The sequence below is a fragment of the Myotis myotis genome, unplaced genomic scaffold (genome assembly GCF_014108235.1).
Source record: "Myotis myotis isolate mMyoMyo1 unplaced genomic scaffold, mMyoMyo1.p scaffold_m19_p_2, whole genome shotgun sequence".
NCBI classification, from domain to species: Eukaryota; Metazoa; Chordata; class Mammalia; order Chiroptera; family Vespertilionidae; genus Myotis; species Myotis myotis.
In genome coordinates, this window is record NW_023416324.1 from 71,327,155 (window position 1) to 71,351,394 (window position 24,240).

Sequence of the window (24,240 nt, forward strand, 5' to 3'; positions counted from 1 at the left end):
ACCATTAGTGAGCACTGCCCAGGGACACTCAGCCAACCACGTCAGCAGCCCCGTTCTTCCTGAGCAGTCCCCTCCTGGCTGTCCTCCCAGGGCCCGACGCACGCACGCCACACACACGCCCCTCCCAGGCCTGGCCAGGAGGTCCACTGAGTGGTCCCTCAGCCCTGTTTTCAGGAAGGTGTTTGCTGCCCCAGCACAGCCAGGCAGGGAGGCCTCAATCGATTAGGAGTTCCCTGGGGGAGGGGTGTTCAGAGACCACTTCCTGCCATGATTTATGGCCTTAATAAAAGGAAATTTATTTTGGAAAAGCCAGTTCCTACATAGGCCCTGACCTTTGAAGCTAACTGACTTCACGGAGCTACAAACGAGAAAGAGCTATAACTCTCAGAGAGGCCTTATCTGTTTGTTGCTCAGATGCAAGGACCTGTCCCTTCTGCTGCGGAGCAGCCTGGGCCAGCCCGGCTGGAGACGCCTGCTTTCTAGAAATCTCTCTCTGAAGGATGAGCCTGCCCTGGGCCACCTCGGAACAAAGGACACCCAGGACGAAAAGACATGCTCCCACTGAGAAAGGATGGCGACGTACACATATACTTAGGTAGTCACATGGGAGGACAGGCACAGTGTGTTGCTGGTGGGAGACTCAGGGTTTGGAACCGTATGTCCAGATGGTGCCATTTTTGTGGTGAGCGACCAGACCTGCACGCCATTATTTCCATGTCTCTGCTTGCAGAGTAAACGTTAGCCAGGGCGATCCCCAGGAAACTAGATTTTGTGTGATTTTCACCTTTTCTCTTCATCTGCATTTTTATTATTTTTCTAAATTGAGCAAGTATTACTTATTTTAAAAAATCAAGGTAACTTTAAAGTGTTTATTGGCCTAAAGACCATTTAGTAACAATAAATATATAATGTGTGTGTATGTATGTATGTGTATGTGTGTATATGTGTATATAAATATAAATATAAATATAAATATAAATATAAATATAAATATAAATATAAATATAAATATAAATATAAATGTAAAAAATAACCAAGCTCTGCTACTTCAGAAATTACACTTTCATCTCCAGCCACTTTCCTTTGGACTTGGCTTTACCAGTTCTGGCAGACTTGAGGCCAGGGGGGAATTCTGAAATCAGCCCCAGCTGGGAGGATGCTGCAGCAGCTCCAGACACCAGCAGGGGTTGGGGAAGGAGGCAGGCCCTGGGCAGCAGCCTGCCATCCCTCTGTCCCAGGTGAATTTTATGAGCTTCCTGCCTGGGCAAAGGTTATCCTGGCCGGTGGCTCCCACCCCTAAAATAAATCCCCACGCTGGTGTGATCTTCAGACTTTTCCTACGAACAAAGCACTTAAACTTTGCGAGGGGGTGGGGGTGGGGGGGTGGTGGTGCGAACATCCGGTCTGCAGGCCGTATAAAGCCTGAGAAATCATTTGGTCTGGCGCTGCCAAGGCATTCGGGGTGAGTTAATTAAATATTTGATCAAACAGAATAGGCTAATTTTTAAGTTGATAATTTTGTATGGCCCTCGAATGATGCTATAAATATCCAAGTATTTATAACATTTTTCCTTGGCAGAAAAAAAAAGGTTCCCCTGACTTGAAGGGTAAGGTGGAGGGAGGCGCAGACAGATGCCCGCTTCCAAATGCGCGAGAGTCAGAACAAACCCCACCCACCCAGGCCCCTACCTTGCAGTCCTCGCTCAGCATGTGCCGGGCGATGACCTTGGGGTCGTTGCTGGTGAACAGCTCCTTTGCTCGCTTCAGCATCGCTGTCTCCAGGGGCTTGTTCTCAGGCGGAAGGAGCTTCGACACGAAGTCGTTGGGCCTGAAAGAGGAGGCCGTCTCCAGGAGGGGCATCACAAACTCGGCCTCGGCGTCCTGCCCCTGGCCCATCTGCGCCGCTGCCGCCGGGGGCGCCTGAGGCCCGGCCCTGTCATTGTCATCAAGAATCAGGTAGTTGGTGCCAGAGTTCCGGGGACCCGGCGCCCCATTCTGCTTGGCCTTCAGCAGCTCCACGTAGCTGTCCTGGGCACAGAAGGGCGGCCTCGCTCCCCGGTCACAGCCTGTGGCTGAGGCTGGGTTCAGTTCACAGTAGTTGGCCTCGGAGTGGAGCCAGGTGGATGGAGACGGGGGAGCCTTGAGGAGGGGCGCCTTGCAGGGCTTGGGGGGTGGCTTGGGGCACAGCTGGCTGTCTGAGCCCCTCAGCGCCTCCCCTGCCCTGGCGTCCGAGGAGACCCTCCGAGCCACTGCCGGGCTCAGGGTGGGCTCGCTGCCCGTCCTGAAAACCGGGGAGTTTGGGCAGGGGCTTGTGTCCACACCCGAGGATTGAGGGGGCATCTTACAGCCTGTGGAGGGTAAGACAGGGTCAGAAAACGCTCAGCTGTGGGGAGAACACACAACAAACAAAACTAGAGTGACGGCGCCCCGGCTCTCAATTCATGCCCTTGGCCATGAATTTTCATCCTCAATAGATAACTCAGTGTGACCACCCATGTCCAGTCTAGAGAATTCTAGGGCAGTGGTCGGCAAACTGTGGCTCAGCAAACTGCGGCTCGTGAGCCACATGCGGCTCTTTGCCCCTTGAGTGTGGCTCTTCCACAAAATACCAACTTCTGCACATGGGCCACGGAGTTTCAATCGCACTGTACATGCGCGCCCACACGTGATATTTTGTGGTATTTTGTGGAAGAGCCACACTCAAGGGACCAAAGAGCTGCATGTGGCTCGGGAGCCGCAGTTTGCCGACCACGGGTCTAGGGCATTCTGAGGGCAAAGTTGGCCCGGCCCCACACTTCTGGGGGAATTTAAATCCCAGGGACTGCCGACACTGGGCTGTCACAGAAAGTTAGGACAGGCGGAGCAGAAAAATACATGGCCTCTGGCTATGAGTCAGTTAATCGTGCCCTAAAAACACAAGTCTTCAGCCGTTGAGCACACAGGGCTCTGATGACTCTCAGCGCCAGGGCGGGCCCAGCCTGCTCTGAGGGAGAGCTGGAGACCCCCTGGGAAGGGGGAGAAAGACGGTGCAACAACCCACACCGAGGTGGTTTAAGGAGCATTAGGAAAATCACCGAGTGGTCCCAAGGAAGGTCAGGTATAAAAAGAATGAAAAACAATCCCATGGCCACATATATGACTGCTTACTTGGGTTCCCCACATCTCACACCTTTGCACTCTTCTGGCTGCGAAAGGAGAACGGAGAGGAAGAGGGGCTGCTGGACAGCTGCTCCACCACAAGCCTCAGGACCAGCCCACCCCCTCTGTCCTGGGAGTGGACCACAGAGGCGCACTGGTCATGAAGACCCATGTTCGCGCGTGGGCTTGGAGTCAGAAAACCTGAGTTCAGATGCTGGCATATCCGCTTACCTGATAGGTGCCTCTGGACAAATCACTTAACCTCTGTGCCTCAGTTTCCTCAGCCTCGAAAAGGGACAACCTTGTTATGAGGCTCAAAAGGTAGTACATAAAGCACCCAGCTCAGGGACTCGCATCCGGACATAGTCCTACAAGCCTCTGCAGGCAAAGCCCTAGGTCTTTCCCAAAGGAGGTGACCAGATGGAGCAGAAAAACAGCCTGAAGGGAATCAGGGGAACACTGTCGCGCCCCCCCCCCCCCCCCGACATTCCCAGTTACCTACCAATCGGCAGGTAGCTCTCCGACTGGTGGGCTTTGAGGGATAAGGCTCTTCTGTCCTGCATGTGATCCAGGCAGGCAGGCTGGCTGCCGCTCTTCTCTTTATTTCTGGAGCAAAAGACAAGCCCGGCAGAAACCTATCATTAAGTCACAGAGCCTTTATGCAACACCGCGGCATGACTGCTCAGGACGAGAGTGCCTCCGCATACCCCAACGGGCCAGGAATGTCTGCGGGTGAGAGCACTGCTGATGGGGCGATTATGGCCTGACTGTGCCGTGGGCTCCATCCCCCAACCCCACCGCCCACCAGCCAGTCCAGGAGGCCTCCCTTGGGCCTTTCCAATCGGTTGATCAGAGCAGGGTAAAAGTTTCAGGAGATTCTCAGGAAAACCTGATACACTGAAATGTGCACTTTTTACAGAGCCTAACATTCTTACCAGGAGCAACGACTTGTTTAATTACCTGCCGTTCCCCCATGACATTAACAGGGTCACCGTTTCCATTTCAGTGTAAACCTCAGGTCCCCCAAATACTCCACAGGCCCGCCTGGGGGCCGTCACACCCACAGCCACCTCCCTCGGGCTCGGGCTGGGGTGGCAGCTGGGAGGCGCAGAGCGCAGGCCCACAGGGAGAGGTGGGCTAGAACTACCACCCGGTTAGCTAGCACTCTCCAGGCCTTTGCCAATTCAGGTGGGAATGTCTCCAGCACCGAGGAACAGAACCTCCTTTTTGCTAGAAGAGAAAGCACTGTACAAGTTGTAATGACCTTTCCTCGGCCCTCCTACAAGCTTATGTTACAGAAGTCGCAACGTTTTTCCTACCTTTTCAAGCACCAAAGAAAAAAACACCAAATTAAAAAAAAAAAAAACCACCCTAAATTCCCAGCAACAGAGAAATTCCAGCAACCCCTCAGAGATAAGGCAGGGCAGAGGGCAAATTCCAAAAGGCAATGGCTTCTGAAAAGTGATACTTAAGCAGAGATCACCGGGACAGTCAGACTCCGCTGGCCAGACACCAAGCTGGAATGCAACCTGGCTGGGCACACACCTTTGCCCAGGTGGCGGCCCGCCAGCCAACCAGCAGCCAGAGTCAGGGACGGACGCGCAGGAGCGCTGGGGGTGGGGAGGTGGGCAGGACGCTGGTCATTACTGACGTTGAGCCTACCCCACCCCCATGGTTAGACACTTTTGCGCCCGCTGCCTATGCCCAGAGGTGACAAAGCTTCGGAGCTCTGCTTTCCAAGGGCTATCAGAGGAGGTGCTCTGCTAGGCCTGTCTCATTCATGTAGAGACTCTCCCAATCTTACCTCCATTTCTTATCTTAAAAAAAATAATATATTTTAAATCCCGGTCTCTAAAGGCAGACCAGGGGCCCTCCTCCCAGAGCCAGACTCAGCGGGGCTTCTGTGTGTTGACAACTACCATCTGGCCCTGTCATGGCATTAACTCCCTGCTCATCAGCTGAAGAATTCCCAGAAGAAGCAAGAAAAGAATACCCAGCCCTTGCACATTTTAAGGGATCTCAAGTCTAGTCTTATTACTATGGAAAGGAGAATTTCTAAAAACCTTAGATAAAAGTTCCTCCTCCCTGCCCTGGCCGGGTGGCTCAGTTGGTTGGAGCATCATCCCGTACACCAAAACAGTTGTGGGTTCAATTCCCGGTCAGGGCACATACTTAGGTTGCGGGTTTGATCCCAGTCAGGGTGTGTATCGGAGGCAACCGATTGATGTTTCTCTCCTCTCTCTCTCCTTTTCTCTCTCTAAAACCAATAAAAAATATGTTGGGTGAGAATTTTTTTAAAAAGTTCTCCCTCCCTTCCTGCAACTGCCCTCAGTCTTACATTCTACTTCCCTCCAGAAATAATAATCATTATGATTAACGCTTACCAAGCACTCATTATGTGCTGTTATAAGCACTCTGCATACTGAAACCCATTTAACCCTCACAAGCCCCATCTTCCCAGGTGAAGAAAGTGAGGCCCAGAGCCGGCAAGCAGCCTGCCCAGGGTTCACCAGGTGAGAGGTGGACCAGCATTTGCGTCCAGGCAGGGGTGGGGGTGGGGGTGGGCACAGCCAGATGCTGACTGACATCTGCTAGAGCTTCCTAGTAGCACAGCTGTACTTTGTGTTACTAGAATCCTGTATTTTACTTCTGAATTTTTGAGTTCAGGAAATTACTGTTTATGACATTTGCTCCTGGTCCATCTGATGACTATCTTTCCAAGGAGGGTGAGCTCCTTGTCTGCCTAACTCAGCCCGGACACGGCCTGAGGGCCCCTCCACGATTCCCGACACCCCCCGGAGGCCCTGACCCACCTGAGCAGGTTTCCTCTGGGCAAGCTCGGCTCGCGGGCCTGGACGCTGGCCGTGGTGAGGCTCAGCCTCTTGGCCACGTCCGGCCTTCCCTCCACGAGGCTGCCCTCCCGGGCCAGGCCAGGGGAGCCGCCATAGCGCTCCTCCAGGCACCGCAGGGGCACCGTCCTGTTGATGGGCTGGAAGATGATGGCTCCGCTCTGCTGGGAGATGGGCTGGCGGTTGCCCACATAGCTGCGCACCAGGCCGGGGATGGAGTCGAAGCTGTCCCTCTCAAACTGGTACTGCACGCGGCTGTAGGCCTCGCTGAGCCGAAGGACTGTCCGCTGGATCTTGAAGTGATGGGCGAGGTTCTTCCACTGACAGGTCAGAACAAAGTTTCCAGGGCTGGACAGAGAGTCTCGAACCAGGAAGTCGCCATCTCGCTGCACGAGGCTTTCTGACACCTTGGCGGGGGGGGGGGGGGGGGGGGGGACACAAAACCGTGAGTGAGGAGCAGGAAAGCAGGGCAAGCTTACATTCCTTTTAGAAGCTGTATTTCTCCCCCCTTCTTTGGGCCAACAGAAGGCAATGCCATGCTGTCTCTACTCCCTCAGTTGGCTCTTGACTTTTCAAATGTCTAATTCTTAGAAGACCCAGTCACTCATGCTGGCCACCCAGTCCGTGCCCAGGACTGCTGCAGGCACCGGGTTTACCGCAGGGAACGAAGCAGACTGGAGTCCCCACTGCACGGAGCTTCTGTTCTGAGCAGAGAGCTTCTTTTTAGTGAGGATGAATAAGCAAAGGGTATGGTATGTCCGATGTCGTAAAGTGAGGGACAAAGTAAACCGGGAGATGAGGGCCTGGGAGGGGACAGGGGGGTCGCTGTCACAAGGTGGCGAGTGATCAGTTCCCAATCGAGTTGGTGCCAAAGGTAAATGACGTGGCTGCTGAGGAAGGCAGCTTGGCCAGGAGAGGTTTGAAGGAGGAGGCAGGAGCCCAGCTGGCCTGGAGGCCAGCGCAAATTCAGATGGATGCAAAGGCAGTGCTCCAGGTGGGGCTCAGCGTGAGCACAGGGTGGGGCTAGAAGGGGGCAAGGGTGCTTGGAGGAGGAAATGATGGGGCTGGAGCAAAGGATCTGTGAAATGGGCGGGCAGGGCTGGGCTCGGACATGACGCCGGCCAGATGGAGGGCCTGGAACAAAGTTGGGAGGAATATACATCTGCATGCAAAGCACTTGTACAATGGAACACAGTATTTGATAAAAAATGGTTAACTATGAGGATGCTGACGTTTATAGAAAAAGGAGAATGTATACTGTGGTGCGGCATGAGCATTCCGGTAGGCAGTCGGCCCCGGTTGGCATTCTGGCTCCGCTGTGTGACTCTGGACAAGTTACCTAATCTCTCTGTGGCTCGGTTATGCGCTCTGAAAAGCAGGGATCATGCGACGATAGAGCGGCAGTAAACATGGAAAGGAGTAGGGTGTTAGCTATAACTATCGTTATTATTGTTACAGTGTCCAGTTATGCAATCTGGAATGATTTAGAGCTGAAAATTTACACTCATGGCAAGTGGAAACAAATTTTATGATCGAGATAGGGAGAAGCACGGCCGTGACAGTCACAGATTTTATAAACTTTGATAATTTTTCCAGGCCATTCCAACATTTGATCAGTTAGCTTAGAACAGTATGTTACCATGGTTACTTTAAAGTTGCCTCTTTGCCTTAAAAATATTTTTTGTCACCCCCCCCAAATTTCCATTTCTTGGAATTGAGTCTGAGGAAATAATTATAGTTGTGAACATAGCAGTTATCTTAAAGGATGTTGGTCAGCATGCCCAATAAATAATGGTGCATGTGTACAATGAAAATACACACAATGTAGAATGGTATAGGACCATGGTCGGCAAACTGTGGCTCGCGAGCCACATGCGGCTCTTTTGCCCCTTGAATGTGGCTCTTCCTAAGCCTTAGGAATACCCTAATTAAGTTAATAACAATGTACCTACCTATATAGTTTAAGTTTAAAAAATTTGGCTCTCAGAAGAAATTTCAATCGTTGTACTGTTGCTATTTGGCTCTGCTGACTAATGAGTTTGCCGACCACTGGTATACGAGAATATTTAATAGCTGGAGAAAATTCCCAGGGTATGTCATTAAGTGGAGAAAGTGGGCTTCCAAAAAGTATATGTGGTATGATGTCATCCTTGATTTAGAAAATTCTGGGAGGATTTATATCAGACTGTTCACAGGGTTATCTCCAGGGGGGAGAATTATGGGGTGAGGGGGTAATTTTCTTCCTTTTTTGCTCCCTGTATTTTCTACAATCAAATTTAAACTTAAAAAAAAGAGAAAAAGTTAGACTAAGGATTATTTCTTTGATAATGCTGAGAAATCTGCTTCATTAAAAAAATAACTCATGCCATGATGCCCTTCCCCTCACCCCCACCCACTCCTTTCCTGTCATATTGTCTTGGGTAAATGACTGGCCGGGTCAGGTTGTAATAAAAGCCCAAGGAAAATTCTGGACCTTGATTCAGAACTTATTTTATTTTTCACTTTCTATATTATTAAACAAACAAAACCCTATTATTTATGGCTATCGCTCAAACAACCATCACACAAAGTACATTCCAGGCCACGAATCTGTGATCACTGATATGGTTCCTCTTCTCCCCCATCCCCGGGCCAGGGGGTCGGGCAGTGCACAGGGGGCACTGTTGCTCTGCGCCGCTGCCTCAATGATAGCCCTCTCTTTATCGGAAATTAAGCCACTGCCTTAGAAAGGAAGCAGGCTCCACAGGGCATGAGGCTGCAGGCAGCCAGCCAATAGTTCAATCATCGGAACCACAGCCCGGCCTTGTACTTCTCAGGTACCACCCTGCGGCGGCTGCCTCCTGCCCGCCCCGTGTTTGCAGACCACAGAACACCTGCCTTTTCCGCATCCACTCACTGGGTGTGAGGAAGTGTACTTTGGTTTTCTGACCTTCGCTTTTTCCAAGGTGTCCTTAGAGGCGAGGCAGGCCTAAGTTAAGCCACTGCAGGCCATTATATAGTATTTGTTTTTGCCTAAACTGGGGCTCGCTCCTACACGGCCTTGGTGCATGACCCTGCAGGGTCGTCGGTTTGGGCGCTGTTTGAGAACGGCTGGGTGCGTGCTGGCAGGGAGGAGGCAGGTACCTGTCGGGGGATGCGGCCGTGGTACCAGGCGTGGCTGCGCAGGTCCTCACTGCTTAGCAGCAGCTCCTCCTCCAGCTCCTTCTTCAGCCTCTCAGGGGTTCTGTCCATGACGTGCCTCTCCTTGGAGAACTGCAACACAGTGTCAACAGTGACCTCCCTGCCCTGCCCACGCCGCCAGGCCAGCTGGCGACGACTGCCCGTCTTATGGGTGGCTGCTCTGCTGATCAAACCGGTGTATGCCCCGAGCCTGTCCAGGTAGGGGAGCCTGGATAATGATTACAATTGGCTGTGACCTTTCATTTCTCTGGCGGTAAGTGTGCAGTAAAATGTCCACCTGCGCACGGGGACTGTGATAGGAGAGACGGCCACGCTGTCAGTCCGCTCAGGTAGCAGTTAAAAATGTGGGGAGCTGGGCAGGGGCACCAGAGACAGATGTGCGGGCCTGAGGCACATGGAGGCCACAGAGAGCTTCCTCGGCGCTGTCCTGGGAGCCGAAGCCGGGAAGGACAGCTGTCCCCAGCTGGCTGGTGGTGACAGCTCTGGATTCGCTGCTACCGGCAAATCCAGGCCAGGAATGGAGTCTGCCTTAGAAGCTTTCAGAGCAACCGGACAGAGTAATTCTATGTTTCTTGAATCTAATAATAGAAGTCTAAGTTTATATTCTGTATGCCTTTTTAATTTCGTTTTCCTAATATTGTATTTTTAAGTCAGATTGGAGGTTGAAACTTTAAACCAAAACAGACAACTGGTCCTTCACCTTAGAGTTCGAGGCTCTGCTTTAGGTCATCCCACGGCGGCCAGGGCGGGAGGCCGGGGTGGGCAACACTGGCTTCCAGTTTAACTTAGAAACCACACCCACTTATGACCTGTGACCTGCACTTGGACACCTGCCCGGTTCCCAGCAAAACCAGGCTCAGGGACGGCTGGCTGAAGGTCATGGGAGCAGGAAAAGGCTGTGTCCTTGTGTTTTCCCAAGATCCCCTGCTTGGCCTCAAACGCCCTAAGGAGCTAGCAAGCTGTCCTTATCACACTGCTCTGTCCCTTAGCAGCGACAGAGCCCCAGATGCTTGTCCACTGAAGAAAATGAAAACAGACAGGCTTTCCCAGCTGGATTCTTATCCTGGTCTTTCTGGGCATGTGAGCCCGTGAAGGCACAGGCCTCAGAATGACTCAGGGGCCACTTTCCAGGTGGGGCTCTGGCTTACTAATTGTTTACGTCTCCCTCCTCCTCTTCCCCGCCATTGTTCTTTCCGTGCAGGCATGGGAGGGTCTGATAAGCTGAATTCACATCAGAGAGGCTGCCATGGGCTGCCCGACGCCGCAGGAGTTAGCGCTGTGGGACCCTGCCTGCTCGGACCGCTGATTACACACAGGTGCTCCTGAAGGCAGCTCGCTGGAGAGACTTGGGTGTAGAATGTAGACTGTCAACTGGACCACATCTACTGTTAGTTATTATCTGTCTTGCTCCCACTAGATTTTAAGTTTCACAAGAGCAGAGACCCATGTGCCTTCTTCCCAGCTACCCCCAAGCAATGCCTGAATGTATCAGGCCCTCTGTCCTCCCTGAATGAACAAATGTGCCAAGAGGGGGAACCTCTATGACTTTCTTAGTTATGAAGATTCTCCTCTTCTCTCTCCAATGACCTGAAGCCCTCTTTAGGCTGGGCATGTTGACACATAGCTAACGGATGACATCTTCAGTCTCCCTCTCTCACAGGGAGATGTGATGACTAAGCTCTGAGGAAGGGTCAGCTGCAGTGTTGCTGGGACATCTTAGCTGAGCCGTCACGGCGGGAGCTGCAACACCATCCCGGACCCTGAGGAGCAAGCTGCGCCCTAGGGGAGCACAAGGCATAGGCTAGCGGGTCCCTCACACTGAGGGGCCAATATCCCAGCCCCGGAGTGCCCGCCTCCAGGTCTTCCATGTGGTCGCCTGTCTTGTTTAAACTGTTATTTTGGGTGTTCCTGTCACTGGCAGCTGAACTAAATCCCAAGGCTACTGTGACCCTGGCCCTATTTAGCCACCCTGACAGTGTGTGCCCAGCCTAAATCCCTCGTGCTGCGTCCTTGGTCAGAGCTCTGACACACATAGAGATCAGCGGAGCCTATTCTTCATGTAGCCCTCGGTGAAAGTGTTCTCTCTGTATTTCTCCGTCTCCTTCTTCCTCTCTGATAGCCAACAACCAGATTGCTTCTCACTGGCCCACCCACTCGTTCTTTCCCAGCATCTCTCATAAAACTGTAAGGGGTTTTTTGTTGTTGTGAATCCTCACCCGAGGATATTTTTCCTCTTTTTCTTTAGAGACAGTGGAAGGGAGGGAGAGAGACAAACATCAATGTGAGAGAGACATAACGATTGGTGGCCTCCCACACGTGCCCCAACCAGGACTGGGGATCGAGCCTGCAACGGAGGTACATGCCCTTGACCAGAACCAAATCCAGGACCCTTCAGTCTGCAGGCCAATGCTCTATCACTGAGCCAAACTGGCTAGGGCCATAAGTTGTTTTTTGGGGTGTTTTTTTTTTTTAGCATTTTATGTGCAATAATCTTTCACTCCAGTTTTTGAGATAATACTGTTTTATACTTGCTACCAAAGCTATCTTATTACTTCTGTCCTAACTCCTTAGAGGAAAATCCACAATTACTGTTCTCTCCCTGTAGACTCTGTAGATGGGGCACTACAGCAACAGACACAGAGAGGAGAGAAAGAGACCAGTAAGACTGGCCTTCCCAAATAATTCAGGAGGGAAGACCAGACTTCAAAAAATACACCCTTGCCCAGCCGGCGTGGTTCAGTGGTTGAGCGTTGACCTATGTACCAGGAGGTCACGGTTTGATTCCCAGTCAGGGCATGTGCCTGGGTTGTGGGCTCATTCCCCAGTGTGGGGCGTGCAGGAGGCAGCCAATCAATGATTCTCTCTCATCATTGATGTTTCTATCTCTCTCTCTCCCTCTCCCTTCCTCTCTTGCATAAATTGTGAAAACTTAGGAGGTTACACAATTGCTCAAGTTGTATTTGAAAGAGAAGGGAGGGGAAGATACAGGGAGATGAAGAGGAAGAGTGGGGAGAGGAGAGAGTGGGGAGGAGGAAGGGAGGGAAGGAGAGAGACAGCCCCAGAGCACAGGAGCAATTGCAAAGAGCTCTTCATTTCCAGCCAGTTGGGGCTGGCTCTACCGCATTAAAAACCTGCTGGGTCGGCTGCTGGGCGCTTCTGCCTCAGCAGGTGATGTGGGCACTTTCAAACTGAAGAAGGCAATTCAAAAGTCAGCCACGGATGGTCATGCTCATTAAACAGTGGTTTAATGTGGCTCCTTTGGGAATGGAAGCCTGCTAGAACTTTCACTCACTGTTTAATCACATATACTAATGCAACTTTTATTATTTTCCCAGTGCCTATGTTCTATGAGGCCTTGACCTTGCCAACTATGATTTTGCTGCTATAGATAAGTACTTTGATGGGCTGTCAATCCCATGGTTGGTGAGGGGTGACCATCCACCGTATTAGAAAACCTGACAAAATGTACCTACTTGTCTCTCTGAGAGCACTGTGATTGATATTTGTGCTCCCTGGGGACCAGGAATGAGATTCCTGCTTCATGGAACGGGTCACACATTTGATCAAATTCTGTTGGTTTTCCCCAACCCACCAAACTTTTGCTAACAGTGACCCTTCCACTTACCTGCTGCCCTCTGGGAGGAATCTGAATTTCTCCCAGGGAAGCAGCCATTTCAGTCATGGCCTAGACTAGTTTGAGATCTTTTGGACCATGAAGTAAATTCTAGCAATTAGAAGTAACACAATAGCTCCTTTGCCTTCGGCAACGGTTTTATTCACCTGTGTGATCATCCGTGTCCTCTGAAATTCCGATTCTGCTCATGCCAAAGACTCCTCCCGCCCTTCCTTAGGCTACCTTCTGCGGCAAGGGTAGGAGAGAGGTTTTCACTGACGTAATATTCACTTGCATTATTATTTTATGTGTAGCCCAGAATTAAGCAGGAGAAGAGACAGAATAAGAGGCAGGACTCAACACTCCAACAGCTTCCAATCTTGGGACAATAACGAGGACACAAGCACGCAGATACGGTCTGGTTCCCATAGCCTTTCCCCCCAGCTCGCACTTCCCCACGCTTTCACACTGCTTACTGTAGACATCTTCTGGATTCAATGGGCCTCAGAGACTGGCTGGACCCAAATCATTCTTCATTCCTCTGTCGGCATGGGATGTCAGCATGGGGCGTTGGCATGGGGCAGTGGGCATCTGGGACAGGGGGCACCGTGACACACAGAGCAAGTTTAATACAGCTGTGCTCCCTCAGAAAATTTACACCAAATGGACATGCACTCACTGGCCCTTTGGAGTTTATGTTCTTCAACTACCAGACCGAGAGAGACAGCAAGACAACTCATGAAGAATCACTCTTTCACCCAAATGCCCTCCGTGCTACCAATGACCACATTATAGTAACAACTCTTCTCCAAACTCAAATTCTCTATTTGCCCCTAAATTTGAACGTCATTCCTAGAAGGCGAGTCTGATTCCTTGTTTCAGAGTTTCCCACTGTGGGGGGAGTAGGTCACAGTGAGGGGAGGACGGAGACAGGGTGGGTTTGCTGCCCCAGCACGGGCTGCACCCTACACAGCAGCTGAGGCACAACCTCCGGAGGAAGGGAAGTTGCTGGGCTTTGGATCAAGAACGCTCTGCCCACAGGTCTTGCCAGGTTCATTCAGGGACCAAATCCACCCACAGCCACCATGAGAGAGAGATGCTGGCAAGACCCACATCTCCTACTCCAAGGCTTGCCTGAATTTGATCCACCAGAAATTTGGGAACGGCCTTTTGGGGTGGGGTGTAAGAAAAGGTGCTATGTATATAAATGAAGTAATAAGCATACCTTGAGCAGGAAAGAAAAGAAGAAAGGGAGGGAGGGAGAGAGGGCAAGAGGGTAACTACGTACCATGGTTACCCACTCGCATGGCTCCCAGTATCTTGGGCTGATGAAGGGAAATTGGTAACTTGGGAATGTGGACAAGGCCCACACTGTCACACCAAGTTGAAGGTTAGTTAGGAAATTCATAAGTTGCTGTAATTGTTGCTTTTCATGGCAATCGGAGTCTAGCTACACCTTTCCCATGGCCAGCATTTCAATACCCTGTGCTGTTACAGCCATTGCCGTGAGTGTTTAAGAGCATGGCCAGCCCACCCCTCCACCCCCACAGGCACGGTGCCACTGAGTGGCTGAGTGACTCTGGACAAATGAGTTCACCTCTCTGTGAAGCCTCAGGACCCTGCCTGCAAAACGGGCATCATGCTATGTGCTGAGATGTTACTCAGGGTGAAATGGGTCCGTGGCTGTCAAGCGCCAAGGACATACCTGGCACGCAGCCCGCACTGTTAACTGTTATTACAGGCTTGTATCAGACTGCTGCTCACCTGGCTACACACATGAACAGCTCGTGTTCCGGGTGTTTGGTGCGACGCGTGGAGGCACAGGGAGCCCTGCTGGAAGGGAAGCAGCCTGACACGAGTATCGGTGCCCGCTGGCTGCCTTGTAGAGGTCTCCTCAATCCTCTCCAGGACCTTGCTGCCGCCTGCCCCAGACCTCTGGTTCAGTGACAAGGCCAGGACGGGTCCTAGCTTGCCAACGTTGGCCGGCTCAAAAGTTATGCTTATCTCTCTGAATCTGGAATGAACATCTCTGCAGTCCCGTGTGGCCCCCAGCAAGTCTGGTCTTGACAAGCAGGAAGAGCCGGGGCCCAGGAAATGGTTGGGAAACACATGCTAGAGGCTCAGAGCCAACTCAGGAACGTGCTGGGAACTTCGATGCACACAGAAAGCCACGTTCCAACAGTCCCCCCAGGAAATAAGCTGCTCTAGCCTGGGAGGAAGGGGCTGCGTGACAGTAGAGCCTGCATTTCAAATCAGGCACAACAATGGGGCCCGGATTCATGGGAGGTTAGTGCTCCTAAGTCCAGGAGGAGGGAGGGAGTGCACGGAGCATCTGTGGGAAGGCCCAGAGGAGGCTGCGCACACTCATTTGCATGTTGGAGACAGTTGAGGGGATTAGAAAAAGATGGCATCTGCATTATAATTAATATTGATTTTATTCTGTCCCTCCAGGAAGAAAAGCTTTCCAGTTCCCACAGAATTTTAAATCGTGCACATCACCAGCAAAGACCCAGTCCCCAGGCCCAGGCGTTGGGGGGGTGCAGGCAGAAAGAGAAAGGCTTGGGGGGGAGGGGCAATCAGGACTAAGCAATTAGCCAGCCATGGGGCCTCCAGCCGGGATGACAGCTCTGGTCCCTACCCTCACGGGGAGAGCGAGCGCGTCTGGGAAGACCACACACAGAGGAACAGCTCATCCATCCCTGAGCTGGGGAAACACACTGCCTGGATCTCATCCCTGCCTCCAGCTCTGCAGCCTGAGTAGCTCACGCACTTCTTTGCCATTTTGCTTTCTCTTGTAGCAGAAGAGAAAAGTCCCTGTGGCCCCCCTGGTGTGGGGGAGGGGGTAGAGAGGAGAGGGTGAGGAATCAGGGTTAGCCTTGAGGATAACCCTTGAGAACAGGAAAGGTATTTGGCATATATGAGGTCAGAGGAGCTGGGCTTGGCTGGATGGAGGTTCTGGTTGGGGAGGAGAGGGTGGGGGCACACAGAAGGACGACAGTGTGTGTGTGCGCACGTGCATGTGATATACACAGTATACCTCACCCCTCCTCCCACAGGAGAGCTCCACACTTTCTCCAAGCCCGTGATTCAGACTCCACCTTCTTGGTTATTAGTGGTTGACCTGGGTAAGGGCCCCTGACCCAAGCTGGTCCAGTCACAGTTCTTTCTGCTACCTTTCTCAGTGGGACGGAGTAAAAATGACACTCTACCCACTCTGCTGACAATGTCATGAGACCTGAACTATGCAGGTTGCTTCACCTCTTGTCCCCTGCCAGAATGTGCTGAGGGAATGCAGTCAGAACGCCGAGAGAAGGAGGAAGAGATGGAGTGTCTGGTGGCACGCACATGGCTGAGCCCCAGCTGATTACATCAACCAGTACATTCCCCTTGTGGCCTAAGCTGGTCTGCACTGGACTCCTGTCACTTGTGAGCGAAACTGCGGGCTGAGGGATAGACGTTCACACTCCAGAGAGAGAACTGGAAATCTCTGCCTGGTTACTGGGTGATCACTTACTCCATAAGTTATGTAAGTGTCTAATCACCATGTGGCACACCTGAAACTAACAGAATATTGCATGTCAACTGTAACTGACAAACAATTTTTTTAAAGAAAAAAAGAAAAGAAAATCTCTGTCTGGGAAGGCAGCAGGTACATAAAAGATGCGTTCAGACAGATCAATCTCACCGCAGTGAGCAGAATGGGCTGGCTGGAGGTGGGGCTGCCGACCCAAGGCCAGTTCGGAGTCTTTTGCAAGGTGCTGAAACCTCCATCTCCAGTCCTTTGGGTTGGTGTCGAGATACGAATAAACCAGAATTCACTTCAGAGCTTGGATGTCAGTGTGGACGAGTGGAACTCATCTTCTCTGCCAAGCCTGTTCCTCCCTCTTCTGCTTTCCCTGAACTTCTGTAGTAGCCTCCTCACAATGTCCTCACCCCCATTTCTGGTCCTGCAACCTGCCACCTGCAATGCACAGAGTTATCCTGCCCTCCTGGCTCAGACACTCACGGGGTGCCCCAGCTAGGCTGACAGGAGGCCGAGTCTCTCCCAGCGTTCCTGCAAACAAGTGAATGGCCTTCTTATGCCTAGCTCCCACTCTCCCAGACCTGGTCCATGGGGGACACAAGCCCCCAGCCTGCCAAATGCTCCCAGATCCCTGAGCTTTGAACACATTTCTCGGAGCCCAGTGAGCTGAACCCCTGTCCTTGCAATATACTGACATCTCACATAGGAATTCAGGTCTGAATTTGAGAGGAGGACCAGACAGGAGAGGGCCATGGGCCCCAAGAAATAACTGGTCAGGGAGCCGAGCAAGGTTCTGTCATTATGCAGTGGTGTCCATGAGTCAGCAGATTTGGGTCTTTTACCTTTTCAAGCCTTTATTTGGGCCCATGGGTTGCTGAGGTGTAGGGAAATATTGGTTATGTTCTGAAGGGCTCACAGTCACCCACACATAAAACCCAAAGCCTTCATAAGGCTTCTCTATCTGGTCCTGAGCTCCAATCCTAATGCACACGACACGGAACCCCGATGGCAGGGACCTCCCACAGCTCCCTGAACACACTGTCCCTGTGTCCCTCCTTCCTGCCTCCGTCCCATGGCCCAGAAGACAGAGTGACACACCTGCTGAGGTGTCACTGTGCAGCCTGGCTGGGGCCTACGCTGGGGAACAGGGAGAGAACAGAGGGGAGGGTGAGGCAGGCAGAGGCCTCGAAGACCACAATAAATTAGTTGGGTTTTATCTGAGGGGGGCAGGGAACCCACCAACAGACTCTACACAGTGGGCAATGTGTCTGCTACCACAAGCTCTTTGAGGACAGAGGCCATGTCTTTGGCTCCCAGAGTCCAGCTCAGCGCCTAGCGCACAGCAGGTGCCCAGCAAACACTTACTGACCAGAACCAAACTTGCCTTCCCCCGTCCATGTGGCAGCTTCCCTGTCAATGGGTGGGAAGAAGGTTGGTCAAGAACAGGTGGCCTTGGTTAACTTTCTGGTCTCCTCTTGTTTCTTTATGCACCGAGGGATAGCAGTACCCACATTCTGGGAGTCCTGACTTAATGCACAGAAAGCACCTGGCACACAGCAGGCACTCGCTTGGAACAATGTGGAATTTGAACCCCTTTACAAAGATGACGCCCAGCCACAAAAATTGCTTCACTAAACTTTTTTTTTTTAAGATTATAAAATCTATTAAAAGGTGTTAAGAGATCTTTGGCCTTTGATCATTTAGTTTTGATGGAATAAAACTAGAAGTTGGAACAATCAATTTCTATTTAGGCATAAATTTGTTTATTCTGTTCCTTTCAGTTCAAACTCACTAGTTCTTGGGGATTTAAGAAGCACTAAATGGTTCCATCTGTGCAGGGTGACATTGACCACCTGTAAGAAGGCACTTTCCCTGGGTGGCAAGCACTTGGCATGCATCTGTCTCAATATTCACCAGTACACGTGGTTACAGTTAGCTCCAGCTGACTCCCACGCCCCCAGCACACGGGTGACAGAGTCGCAGTGTGAGAGCACAAGAAAGTTTCACGTCTTTCACAGGCTCAGAGGCCCTAGTATGGGGATTAGGTGTCCTTCAGGGCCTTGGAGGCTTAGTCAATAAGTCTTTTCTTTTAATTCTTAAAAAAAAATTTGTTTCAATTATAGTTGGCATTTGATATTATTTTATACTTGGGGCCCAGTGCACGAATTCATGCATGGGTGGGGTCCCTTGGCCTGGCTGGCAATCGGGGCTATCAGGACCATCTAGCCCAGTCCTGATTGGGGCCAATCAGGGCCGGCCAACCAGGGGGAGGGACCACTGAAGGTTGGCAGGCTGTGGAGGTTGGCTGTGGGAGCGCACTGACCACCAGGGGGCAGCTCCTGCATTGAGCATCTGCCCCCTGGTGGTCAGTGTGTCATCATAGCGACTGGTCAACTGGTCAAGTAGTCAACTGGTTGTAACGGTCACTTAGGCTTTTATATATATAGATTAGTTTTGGGTGTATAGCATAGTGATTTGACAATCATATACTTTACAAAGTGTTGTCCCCAATATTTCTAGTACCCACCTGGCACCATATATAGTTATTACAATACTAGAGGGCCAGTGCACGGAATTCATGCACCGGTGGGGTCCCTTGGCCTTGCCTGCGGGATTGGGCTAAAACTGCTCTCTGACATCCCCCGAGGGGTCCTGGACTGTGAGAGGGCGTTTCTCATGTGACGCACCCCGGAATGGGGCTCCCTCCTCTCTGGTTCTGGATGCATCACCCAAGAACCGCAGCTGCCAAGTCACCGCGGCTCGGCAGCTCCTGCGTTGAGCGTCTGCCCCCTGGTGGTCAGTGCGCATCATAGCTACCAGTCAGATGGTCGCTTAGGCTTTGATATATATAGATAGATTACTGACTATATTCCCTATGCTGTACTTTACATCCCATGACTATTTTGTAACTACCAATTTGTGCTTCTTAATCCCTTCACCTTTTTCACCTAGCCCCCATGATAACATTTTTTGTTGAATTAAAAAAATTATTTTCTAGTCATTCACTCTATGACTGAGATGGGCAATGAACTGCCTTGAAATAAAAAAGGAGGAAGGAATTGTGTGCATGAAAAGAGAAGGAGAGAAGAGAGAATGTAGAGGGAGGGACAGAGGGAGCTCCTGGGCTATTTTATCTGAGTTAGGGGTGCTGGGTCACAACACCCAGAATGCCATGGGCTCTTGAACAAAGCCTCTTTCTTCTGCCCTGGACCAGCTTATCAATGGAGGGAGAGGTCAGCAACAGTCCAGGCCTCTCATCACATCATACTAAACAACCCCCTAGGCCACGTGTTTCTAGAAATCTCATCCAGAACTTATGATCACAAACAAAGTTATGTCTGCCTGGTGTTCTGGATCACCATGTAAAATTTCTCTAATTTCAGAGACAGGCCCCTGTCCCTGATGAGCTGGTGGGAAAGCCCTCAGGGGTGTGCTGTGAACAGCCAGCAGGTGGCCCAAGCTTGGGCACGACGAGAATCCAGAAAGACAGACTCATCTCAACCCACTGAACTCTGGCGAGACCTGCCCTGACAGCGAGCCGGCGCCATCGCAGTTCCTAATACACGTTGTAAACATATGAAATAAGCACACTTCCGATAACCATTCCGCAACGTGTTCTGATGCCTTGTTACAGTTGCCTCGTCTAGGATCGTCTTGCAAGTAAATTCACCTAAAAGTGAGATTCTCTGGAGATTCAGAAACTCAGCCCCTTTGAAGTCTTGTTTTGTGTTGAATCTCAAGCAGTGGGCCAGGGTATAGACAAATTCCAAAGTATATCCAGGGCTTTGAGAGCCCAAATTGGTATTTTTTACCATTGAAAACGTGCATAAATTGAACCCCCAGAATGAATAAAACTCAATGACTTCTGCCACTCTTACTCCTGCCCACAGGCTGAAAAATGAAAATCCAGTTCTCCCCAAGTTTCAAGTCCAGCAACTTTAGTACAAACCCTCACGTGTTTTAATCTAAGGTCACATGGAAGGAAAGGGGATGGCACTTGTGGCGATCCTAAACCTTGAAAAGAAACAATCACATACCGAGGACTGTGTCACCTTTTATTGACACCCTCGGGCTGTATGGCTTACCTAAAATATTTTCTTATAATCCAGAGATAAATGAAGAAAGGCTTGAATTTCCTAATCCAACTTTCCCCACTGGGCTGCCAGGCTAGACAAATACAGTTTCTCATGCGAACAACTGTGATGAAAGCCAAAGTCTTCACTTAAATAAACAATTAACTTTGTAAGTAAAAGTCCAAAGAGAAAAAAAAAAAAGGTTAAATCCCAATTTTCTCTTTCCTATTTGGTAGACACAAGAGCGGATGGTGGCAAGAGCCATTGGGCACTTCAGCCTGGCTCAGCCTCGTGGTGGTCACAATGGCCTGGCCACTGGGCCGGACCTGCACAGCACAGTGGCACTACATTTAAGGAGGCGCCCTTCATGCACAGCCTTTAAAAATTTGTTTATTGATTAAAATAGTTGCCTGACAGATGGCAGCACAGTGTCTTAAGAAAAGGGTGCCATATTCCAATTCGCACAGAGACACTCTGTGCCAGTAGGGAGGGGACCCAAGGGTGTCCCCAGGGCCTCTGCCTTTTGGGTGTGGGCTGTTAACAAATGGGGACTGCTGGTCTCACCTGGGTCCTGTGCCTTGAACCTGCTCCTTTCAAGCCTTACATGAAAGCTCAGCGCAGCGGCCTTTGTAGGCAGCTTCCTAACTCATACGTATGTCACCTTGTTGGCCAAAGTTCTGCCGAAATAATCAGGAGGCCAATTTTAATCAAGAGCCTTACAGGCGCTGGAACACTATGCCTCTGATTAAGCTCAAGGACTTACTGAGGGCCTGCTGTGGCCCAGCCTCCTGGGCCAGATCTGAGGGGAGGGGCAGGCGTGGGAGAAAGGCCCCAGGCCTGACAGGGTGACCGCCTCTTTGAGAGGCAAGACATCTGGGGAGAACGCACGGCAGTGAGCCGCAAGCAGCTCCGCGGAAGCCCTCAGTGTTCTCTCTCCCTTATCTGGGGCGGCGAGGGGGTCTGGGCCCGCTGGAGAGAAAGGAAGCGGTAGCAAAGAAAGTCCATAACATCACACTAAGTTTCAGGTTTCTGACGTTAATGTTTAAGGACCTTGATGATGTGACTTTCGCTTTTTCCAAATCCTAGAAAGAGTCTCATCTTCAGCAAAGATCTGCAGATGGGTTTTGATGCCATTTGCCACATTTTAATTAAATCCATGCAATTTATCACTTTTACACCAGATTCGCACGCCAGTGCCGTTAAAAACTGATTTGCCATTTGCTGCTAAATTAAGACATTTCGTTTTCCTACTATATGTGATTTTTCTTTTCATAGACAAGTGATGACACAGGGGCCATCAGACCCTGCGCAGATGGGAAAATGCCATCGAAACCCCTTAGAGAGCCCAAAACTGAGAAATTTCACTTTATTCATTATCAAACCTTATCGAAGGCTTATCAAAAGAGGCTCAGAGGCCATGAATGGGAAATATGGAGAAGATATCTATGGAACACCTTGCTTATCGAGGTTCTGAGAAATTCCCATTAAAATTCAGCTCTCCGTGTGTGTAAATGAAAAAGACTCATTTAATTTTAATTTGTGCAGATTGAAGTCTGAAGGCAGCACACCCCCTAAGCAGGCAGCAGTAACTTGATCCTCCATGCTAACCTAATTACATCAGAATCCCTCTGATGGGGACCCAGGGCTGCCTTTGATGTTAAATCCTGTTGCCTTTTATCCCATTCTCTGGGCAAGGTCTCCTCCACACCTTCCCATCCTGCAGGATCATAAAGCGGTTGCTTTTGAAGCTCAGTTTTATTTTGATGGAACACCAAGGGATTGCAAATTATTTTTCACTGAAGGAGACTGATTTCGGTTTGAAAACTGCTGGAGGAATTCTAAGTTTGACACAAGACAGTACACCCAACACCAAAATGGCATCTTTCCTTCACAAAGGTTTCCCACGTGTGGGAGAACCTGCTCCGCGCACTCATTACACCTGAGATCCCCCCTGACCTGCCCCAGTGGGTTTGCCCATCATGTTCCTTACCCTCTTGACAAAGCATTATTTACCCCTGGGCTCACTCAGGGCTCAGCTCCAAGGGGGTCTCACCTTTCGCTGGTAATAGATAAAGTGAAACACGATGACATTTTCAATAGGCCGTTTGTTAACATCTTGCTGTGCTGAAAGCTGCGGCCATACCTTCTCCTCTAGATCAAATTTAGATGATGACTTCCTGGAGCAGCCCACAGAGGAGCAGACATCCGAATCACCCCCACGAGGCTGCCCTGCGCTCTGACTCCTCCCAGCAAGATGTCGAATGTACCACACTTAAGATGAAGGCCGAAGGTCACTGGTTCCACTTAAAGGTTTATTGGGCGGGTGAAACAAAAGGCTCCAAGTAAAAGCTAAGTACAAGTTCGACCTATGAAAACCTCTTCTAAACCACTTTGCTCCCTATAACCAGGTCCTCAAGTGACTTCCGATAATACCTCTCTCTCTTACCAGGTTGGCACACAGGCTTACTGAGACAATGCAAGTGAAATATTAATCACTGGGTCTGTCGGTAAGATTCCATTCAGTAATAGTGGTGCTTTGTTAACATCTATGGAGAGTGAAAAGACAGAGACTGCCCTGGCTAAGGCAGACTTGAAGATAGGGGTCTAAAGACCAGCTGACTAATATTCAGAATGCAAGGCTCCAAGTAAAAGCTAAGTACAAGTTCGACCTAGAAATCTTTTCCACTGGTAATGTTACCTGGTTAATTCAACAACTTAATTCAAAGTATGAGTGATTTGATACATTAGCTGTTCACCAAAATAGATGCCCTTTGTGCTCTTCAATAAGAATATCAGAAAATCAAAATCAACTTAATTCATCCTTTTTTCTAATTCCCCTCAAATGAATGAGGCGACACTCAATAAACACAATGCACATCATTGAAAGACAGTAGGAGAAGTAATTGGAAGGAAAAAAAGAGGGTTATGCAAAACACACAAAGGAAAATCCAAAGATTCAGGAAGCCTTCAAGCATGGGGTGTGGGATAAACAACTTTCTAAATTCTTTCTGGCCAAAGCATACCATGACTAGCAACCGGCTCAAAATCTGCTTTGGACAAATTGCATCATATGTCAGGGCTAAGTACATAATAGGTTAACAGAAAAAAAGATTCATTATAGCCCTGACCGCTGTCTCAGTTGGTTGGAACGTCATCCATTCACTGGTTTCAGGCTCAATCCTGGTCAAGGCACATGCCTAGGTTGTGGGGTCAATCCGCTGTCGGAGCAGGTAAGAGAGGCAACTGATTGATGGCTCTCTCTTACATCGATGTCCCCCCTCCCTTCCTCTCTCTAAAATAAATAAAAAGATATCCTCAGGTGATGATTTAAAAAAAGATTCATCATAAGACAGGTTTTGGCCAAGCACCAACTCCACCACTTCCAATATATGACTCATATGTCACCTTAAAGGTATATTTCCTCCAGATGAGTTCAAAATTTTTGCACCTCATTTAACAAGCTTTTTTAAAAACCACAAACACCATGCTAGATGTCATGGGCAAAAACACAGAAATAGCAACTGGACTTGGAGGGAGAAGACACCCAACACAATGTAACTCGCATCTCATGGATCTGTACATTGCCCCTGAAGTTAAGTAGGTAGCAAGAATATTTATATCTCACAAGAGAAAATATGACCAAGACCCTGAATTTTCATAATTTGTTCAGACATATTGAGCAAGGGATAGACTGATACCAGTATCCAAGTCTCCCAAAGTACATTGGCAATGTCTAGGCTGCACAGAAAAGACATAAGTGGACTGTGAGCATGGTGTTGAAATGTCTGAAGGCTTGGGCTGCTATTGTCCAAAGATAGCAGGTCAAATATTCTTGGTTCAAATCCCGAGAGAATGAATCCAGAA

At 50.1% G+C, this 24,240-nt stretch overlaps 1 protein-coding gene across 8 annotated transcripts in view; it reads right to left on the reverse strand.

Annotated features, from left to right (window-relative positions):
• BCAR3 (BCAR3 adaptor protein, NSP family member) overlaps nucleotides 1-24,240 on the reverse strand; it is a 109,502-nt gene that overhangs the window by 22,603 nt on the left and 62,659 nt on the right. For 5 of the 8 annotated variants that reach the window (XR_004973785.1, XM_036347055.1, XM_036347062.1 and 2 more), the window contains 4 exons: nucleotides 9,111-9,239; nucleotides 5,952-6,394; nucleotides 3,641-3,744; nucleotides 1,690-2,348 (listed from right to left, as the gene is read on the reverse strand). Coding sequence is in view for 7 of the 8 variants with exons in the window: in XM_036347055.1 (XP_036202948.1) it covers nucleotides 1,690-2,348; nucleotides 3,641-3,744; nucleotides 5,952-6,394; nucleotides 9,111-9,239 (1,335 nt within the window). In the remaining variant the exon portion in view is untranslated. Of the gene's footprint in view, nucleotides 1-1,689; nucleotides 2,349-3,640; nucleotides 3,745-5,951; nucleotides 6,395-9,110; nucleotides 9,240-13,256; nucleotides 13,372-24,240 lie in introns of all 8 variants that reach the window. The other 3 variants (XM_036347059.1, XM_036347063.1, XM_036347061.1) reach the window with 2 other exon arrangements.